This window comes from Bactrocera latifrons, unplaced genomic scaffold (genome assembly GCF_001853355.1).
Source record: "Bactrocera latifrons isolate USDA-ARS-PBARC rearing strain unplaced genomic scaffold, ASM185335v1 scaffold_105, whole genome shotgun sequence".
NCBI lineage: Eukaryota > Metazoa > Arthropoda > Insecta > Diptera > Tephritidae > Bactrocera > Bactrocera latifrons.
In genome coordinates, this window is record NW_017534464.1 from 238,440 (window position 1) to 246,328 (window position 7,889).

Below are 7,889 nucleotides of genomic sequence, written 5' to 3' on the forward strand. Positions count from 1 at the left end.
GTTTTGGCAAAAATGCTGTTTTTGCCGTTTTCATGCTTAGCTTTAATAAACGATCAGTAAGTTGTTCTCGTTGAAGCCGGCCGAATGCCCAGCGTTGCGTACGATGAAACACGATCCATCGAAGTGCATACGTTTTTCATTACGACTGTAGATAAAAGAAAATAAAATATATTTTAGTTTATTTGTTGTAATATTTAATGAATATAATACAGGGAGTATTTCCAAATACCTAATTGAGCTCTAAAAAGAAATAAACACATGGGTTTGGGTTCTAAGACAATAATGTAGGTAAAGAAGATCTTTATAGCCTAGAATATAGCTTTGTTATTTAAATCATGCTCAGTATGTACTAAATTATGAACGTTTTATTTAGATGCCCGACTTACAGACGCATTTAGCATTGACATGTTTCACGACAGCAAAGACCCGAAACATTAACCAAAATGTATTGTATCCATATGAGATGAAGAGATTCTCTGATATCCAGACAAATAAAATATCAGCAGTCAAACAATATAGGGACTTTTTTTATCTATTTGATTTGCGTACRCAGTTCAAGTCCGAGTCCAATTTGATCAAATGGTATGTATAGTTTGCATTCACTTACAAGAACTTCATAGTTCTAAAAGATAGTGGTGAGAAAAATAACCGTTTCGACAACCCATTTACGTTGAATGTTCAAGAATTCGAATCATCGGTGAAGAATACAAAATCAATTTATGTTGTAGCCAAAGCGCTACTCTTTCATCTAGATTATATTCAGCGAAGAACAATACTTTTTATACACATTTTCAAACCCCTTTTCCTTCCCAGATTTCATTAAGTTTTCTTTAAATACGATCCGCTTAAGTTAAAGAACTGCTTGAGGCTTTTATATGTACCATGTATGAATGAAATAAACAATCCTCGAAGTCTTGCAGAAACCAGTTAAGAGTGTTYGGACTTATTAGTTTGCATACATTTGTACTTTCTCTCTTAGTCTGATTACTATTTGTTCTACGAAATCTCAATATTTATTTTGTCGCCTTTAAAGCAATCCCCACCCGATATAATAAACTGATGCCAACTATGCTTCCAGTAATCGAAATATTCTTCACAAAAACTTTTTGTTTTATCTCTCCGATTGAACAGAGCGAGTTCCATGGAGCGGCAATTTCAGTTTGAGGGAAAAAAAACAAAAACAAAAATCAAATTTGGAAAATATGGTGGTTAATGGATGTTACTCATTGCGTTTTTGGCTTTAAATTCGGTCACAATCGTGGCTCGTGACTTGTTGCGTGCATTATCATCTTGTAAAATCTATGAATTGTTCTTCCTCAATCCGTCCGTTTGGATGTTCACACGCAAACTCAGTACACCCAAATAAAACTCATTATTGACTCCCTGTCCCTTCGGAACAAATTCATGGTACAACCAATGAGAATTACGCTGATTTTTAGGGAGCTTTGGCGTGGTTTATTGGTTTCGGCAAATTTTTTCCCCTCCATTCCTATGATTGTTTCCATGTCTAACTCATAAATCCATGTCTCATCGGTAGTTATATTGCTTTCTATTAATATGGCATCGAAATTCGCACGATCAAGCATGTCAAAAAACAAAAANGATTCTTCCAGTAATCGAAATATTCTTCACAAAAACTTTTTGTTTTATCTCTCCGATTGAACAGAGCGAGTTCCATGGAGCGGCAATTTCAGTTTAGGAAAAAAAAAAACAAAAACAAAAATCACCCGAAATCAAATTATGAGAATATGGTGGTTAATGGATGTGCGTTCATTGCGTTTTTTGCTTTAAATTCGGTCACAATCGTGGCTCGTGACTCGTTGCGTGCATTATCATCTTGTAAAATCCATGAATTGTTCTTCCTCAATCCGCCCGTTTGCCTGTTCACACGCAAACGCCTCAGTACACCCAAATAAAACTCATTATTGACTCCCTGTCCTTTCGGAACAAATTCATGATACAACCAATGAGAATTACGCTGATTTTTAGGGAGCTTTGGCGTGGTTTATTGGTTTCGGCTAATTTTTTCCCCTCCATTCCTATGATTGTTTCCATGTCTAACTCATAAATCCATGTCTCATCGGTAGTTACATATATTGCTTTCTATTAATATGGGATCGAAATTCGCACGATCAAGCATGTCAAAAAACAAAAAAAAAAAAAAAACTGTTTACGGTAGTCTTATTGAAAAAAATTCAGCTATATCGGACAAGTTTAGCAAGTACGCGCTTCATACCAAAAATATCCACCAAGATCATTCTAACGGACTCGTGAGACATGTCGAGCTCTCTTGTTATCTCTTTAGTACTTGCTTAATGATTTTCAAGCACTTTTTTTTTAATATTTTCGTAAGTTGAAGAGGTCGATCTTTCGTCCATGTTTGAAGGCTCATATACTAGTATTTTTGATTGATAAAACTGAATCACCGTAAACATTTTTCAACATTCGCAACGATCTAGCATACGGAATTTGGTAAAAAATATAAAATTTGAGACGCATTAAATGAATGAGGTTTAAAGTTCTTCTGAAGCCTAATTAATAGGAGGATTTCAATATAAGAATTTTAGGTTTGTCTCGATGGGAATCCGATAACCCTTGCCAGGGTCGTGATGTCGTTTTGATTTACTAACCAGGAGTAAATATTCCTGTACAACTTCCTTTCAAAACACCTTCATATTAAACATCATAATCTTATGCTATTTTTTTAATTTTTTTTTATCATAGATAGCCGTCCTCTTTTAGATTAATAGTGAAACATTTAAGAGCAGAATGCAAATATATAAGAAGTTATAAGATTTTTTTTGAATTCTCTTACCAAGRATCGAATCGCTATAAATCGAACTTTGTTTTCTAGCCAGTAGTTTTGTCTAATATATTTAGTGTCTTAATTAGATAAACATTCTCACTTACCGAACAAACAAATGTGAAGTTTTGCCCAACGAGGCTGTACAGTGAATACCTGGCGTAGTTAAAGTGGCCGAACCATTGCCAGGACTTGTGCGTATCAAGCATTTATTATGAGTACGTGTCAGTCTAAATGCAGATCAAATACGAGTTTTTAAATAACAAAAGGGTGTGAAGTATTTCCAGTATATTAACTTACTTTACAAGTCCATCAGCGGCCTGCGTGATACGGAAACCATTAATTTCATAGATTTCAGTGCCCTCATCTGTGCAGGAATATGTGGAATTTTGTATTACTTCATTAGCATCCTGCACATAGGACGGACCATGACGGGAGTCACTACAACGAAAACAGTTTCGACTGAAATAATAGAATTGACAATTTTCAAGCATTCTCAACGCACTCATAAAACACAGTCAAAGTGTAGTCCTTCGTGAGATCGGTGAAGGTRTCGGTGGTGGTGCGCGTGCCAGCCGTGTCTACAAGGTAGATCAAAGCACAAGATTCGCTAGTGAAGCTGACGCCTTTGTACCACATCTTAGCATAGCGGCTGAAGAAACAAAAATTATTTCTAGGAATTTAAATTATTTTAGATCATTGATTAACTCACACATAGTTGTTGGTTTTCATGCCATCATAGGTAACTATCTCCACTTTGGAACCACTCTGCAATATACGTCCGTTTGGATGAATCAGCGCTGAGTTGCTGCAATTGCGCGACAGTGCAATGGCCACCATGCTGCGCTGATTGAGTACGCGTACCGCCTTGTCCAGCGTCATGTCAATGCTGGCGGGTGAATAATGAGCRAAATGAAGATTATTTATAATATATTTCTTGCCTTGAAGTTGCTATGGTAATAATTTATATGCCTACCGTATGCCGTCGCGCAGACGCAGTTGTATRGTGCCATTAGTCATGGCAATGGGCCCTGCACCGGGACAAGGTGGCGGAGTCGGATTCTCGTACTCAACACCGCGGTGACTGCCGCTCAAACGGCCGACTGCGTAGGGTGGCGGCGGCATGGGTTGTGGAAACTGTTGTGCGTGATGAGAGGGTGACATGGTAGGAGGCTGTGGATAAGAGTTATGATAGATAAATGAGAAAGGAAGTTATCTCAATACTCAGTTATACTTGAATATATAATTAAWTATATTCATGGTACCAAAGGAAGACACCAATAAATAGAGAAACGTTAAATGTTTAAGGCAACTCGGAGTGTCCTAAGGATTTCAGGATATTTTTTTTTTTTTTGTTGTGAAATAATATTGATATTTATTACCAAGGGGGGCTGACTGTTATTAGAAGGAAAATTTACCTAGGCTGGATTGAGAAGGGTTCGAACCCAGGCCTTCCATTGGTATTGCGAAAAATACTCGGCTACCTCAAATATCTGACCAAGGTTAGATTATCTTAGATTAAAAGGTCACTACTAACAGGGATATCACTTGAAGAGCTTATAGCCGATCCGTTCRGTTCTTAGAACTCCTACAAAAATGATAAATATCCTCATAACTTGACTAAGCTGCTTGAGAGGTTAGGTGGRTTTRAAAATTTCCAAAAATCGATTTTTTTTTGTTTGYTTTATTAAATTCTACAATACCTCTAGAATATAGTCTTGAATTTTAAAGTTGATCTAAGTAATAATTTCGGARATACAGCCTTGAGAACTTGTGCRCTCAAGGCTAGCTGCGCTAAGTGCYCTGTCTTTAAACGYGTTTTTGAAGTCGGTGGTTTTTGAAATAATATTATCTAGTTATCGAACGAAGGATTTTTTCTGGTTTCACTACAACTAATTTTTCTGACCAAAAAATGCTGAAAATTTTACCAATAATGAGATTTTTTTGTACAAAGTCCGAGAAAAGAAGGACAATTTTATTATTTTTTTTATTTCCTACGTTCAAAAACGAGATTTAGATATGTACTAACAGAATATGCTTAGTTTTTAATTTTATATGAACCAATAATAAGTTATGCTGTCCATGGCGAGAGCACTTTTTTGAGAGACACCCAGGGTAATGCGGTCTCAACGGCGGAATTTTCAACATTTTTGTATCAAAATTTCAGGAGATATTGTTCGAATATATACCTATGATTCAACATATTATAGTTTTCAAAAATATGATTGCTTGTATTAAATAAAAATCGTAAAAATACCTTTTTTTTGTATCTCTGAAACCCATCTAACCCCTTGAGCCGATCACACATTTTTATACCCTGAACAGGGTATATTAAGTTTGTCACGAAGTTTGTAACGAACAGAAGGAAGGGTCGGAGTGCCTATAAAGTATGTCCAGCTGAGTCGATTTAGCCATGTCCGCCTGTCTGTCCGTCTGTCTGTATATATACGAACTAGTCCCTCAGTTTTTAAGATATCGTTTTGAAATTTTGCAAACGTCATTTTCTCTTCAAGAAGCTGCTCATTTGTCGGAACTGCCGATATCGGACCACTATAACATATAGCTTCCATACAAACTGAACACATAATTACTAACAGAAATGCACCTGTGAAGGGTATTTAGCTTCGGTGCAACTGAAGTTAACGTTTTTTCTTGTTTAAGACTGCTAATGACAATTTTGGCTAAGTCTAGACGATTTAGGCGACTTCGCTGTAGGTATGACTACTTAAATGTTTTCACCTCAATCTTGAAAAAACTTTACAATGAAAGAAACGAAGACTAAAGTCATTTTATCGACTGGAACTATCGACTGGAATTATATTTCCTTATTTTTTTGATATAGACCCCTGAGCACTTGCTGACCCATCTTGGCAATCGATTGCTAGAAGGAACCAAWTCTAAGGAACGTCGTGTCCACACATAAAGTGCACAGCCTGCCTTATCTAAAGGGCTTTTCAGGATTCCTGGACGTATGTATTAACGTCGGTTTTCAAAGTTTATTTGTATAGGCGGTTGATTTTGAAAAGAAAAATAAAATAAAAAAATTCCACAAACTTTAATCCGTGCAGAGCTCTACTATGGAGATTTGAAGGATTTCACTCACCATGCGACACATTTCATTTTCGAAACCATAGATCGGCGATGGTGGTGGTGCTACGGGATAACGAGTATTAAAAACACCCCTCGACATGCCACYGCTACGTCCGGTTAATGGCGTCTCGTAGCCACCATAATGATGYGGAGAGGCTGCACTCATGTGCACCGGTATGGGCATTTGACGAGCCTGCAATGCGGCCGAAGGCGTGGATGTCTCCTTGGGCGTCATAACGGCACCAGTTGCTGTGCCCGTGTTAGCGGCAGTGACTGATGAACGTTGTTGCTGCGAAACAAAAGGAGCAGCGCTGGCATTGAAACGCGACTGCAAAGAGACAAAAAAACGAATAATAATTTATTAAAGAGAATTGAAAGAGAAAAAAATTTATTGCTGAACATAAAAGAAACCAAATTAACATAAGAGAGCGCATTGAGCAGAAGTTCGAAAAATTTCGATTGACAATCAGCTGGAAGCCGCTGTCAACTGGCTTGAGGACACGCAACTGACATTTCGTTGACATTTAAATTAATTTTTTTCTCTTAATGCACGTACAGATGATTTTGCGCGACTGTTTACAAGTGAAATGATACACTTGATTTCCGGCGCACTGTCATGAGCTAATAAATCAAAAACAACAAGCAGAGAGAATTAAAAACAGGGCAAAAATGCTGACTCACCGATGACGGCGTTATGGCCGTGAAAACGGAGCGTTGGCGCACACCGTTCRGTGTCTTGGTGGGCGAGCGTAAAATGTTATTAATCTTCTCATTCATATTGACACGCGCCAGAAAGTCYTCGGTGTTGAAGCCAATTAAGCTGCTCACCGGCAAGGATGGGGTTTTCGGTGTTTCCGGTTGTGCCAGCTTCGGTTTCTCCTCCACCTGATCCTTAACGGCCTTCTTCAGTTCCGCAACATTTTCCGAATTAATTTTCTCCATGCTTTTATCGTCTTAGTTTTACTGATACTATAAGAAAACTCTGCAGTTCCGCTGAAAAAGTAGGAGAGGTAGATGGTGATGGTGGGGTTGATATGGTGTGGGTCACAACTTTTGTGCTGCAATATGATGTTGGTGACGAACGCAAATTTTACGCACTTTTATTATTGTAACTAGCGCAGTGTTTAACGATCTGCGAATACTATTTGCTAGCGRCGCGTTACGCTTTTTCCTTTTTGGTGGAAGAAAACTTTTTTGGTACGTTTCGGAGAGAGAAAAAAACTGAAATTCGAATTTTTATTGCATGTGTCTGCGTGCGTAAAAAATTTTCAACTGAATACGAAATGTTAAAAATTCTCAAGATTTGACAAAATTGACAAAATTCAAAGGTTGCTAGAAGTTTTACAAAATCGGGTCAGTGCATTCACTTCACATTCGCTGTGGCAGTGACAAGGCATACGTGAAACAGATGACGCGCAACAGCTGAATCAGCTGCTGTTGACAGCACTGCGTTAGGGGAAATCCTAAGCAAGTGACAGATGTTCAGCTGTAACTGTAACTGTTGTAACTGTAAAGTAATAACAATTGGTTGTGGATACCAGAGAACGTATAATTATACGTTATTTTGGATACTTCCAAAATAAACTGTTAGTTTTTACAGCTATACTAATCAAAATTACATGGTGGACTGCTACTGTTACTTAACACGGTGCATACTTTTAGGCGCGGTTGTTAGGTTACATTGTGGTGAACCGTGGAAGGAAGGAAATTTCTATGTTWAAAGTTTATGCAGAAATTATGAACAGATGTGTCGTTAATATTTGCTAACATTGCCGGCTTCAATAGCCTTCATACATATGTATATTCTAGTATATTATTATATTATATAAGTATGTACATTCAAAGCAATGATATCTGCATTCGAAATTCCATCTTAATTGTCAGCGATATCACTTAATTTGATTGCGATATGATCAGCGAAAAGCCAAAGGTATGAGCGAAGCTATAAAAATGACAAAGAAAACATTGAGGGAAATGTCAAAAGTTATATCAGTAC

The 7,889-nt window shown here is 37.4% G+C and overlaps 1 protein-coding gene across 1 annotated transcript; it reads right to left on the reverse strand.

The window, feature by feature from the left end:
- Positions 1 to 7,151, reverse strand: LOC108969441. The gene is made up of 9 exons (XM_018934156.1): positions 6,992 to 7,151; positions 6,575 to 6,886; positions 5,907 to 6,221; positions 3,780 to 3,976; positions 3,516 to 3,692; positions 3,309 to 3,455; positions 3,104 to 3,244; positions 2,911 to 3,033; positions 1 to 145 (listed from the first exon to the last, which is right to left on the reverse strand). Exons 2-9 carry the CDS (start codon positions 6,833 to 6,835, stop codon positions 43 to 45), a joined length of 1,464 nt encoding a protein of 487 aa, XP_018789701.1. The 5' UTR covers positions 6,836 to 6,886; positions 6,992 to 7,151; the 3' UTR covers positions 1 to 42.
- Between the last annotated feature and the right edge of the window lie 738 nt (positions 7,152 to 7,889).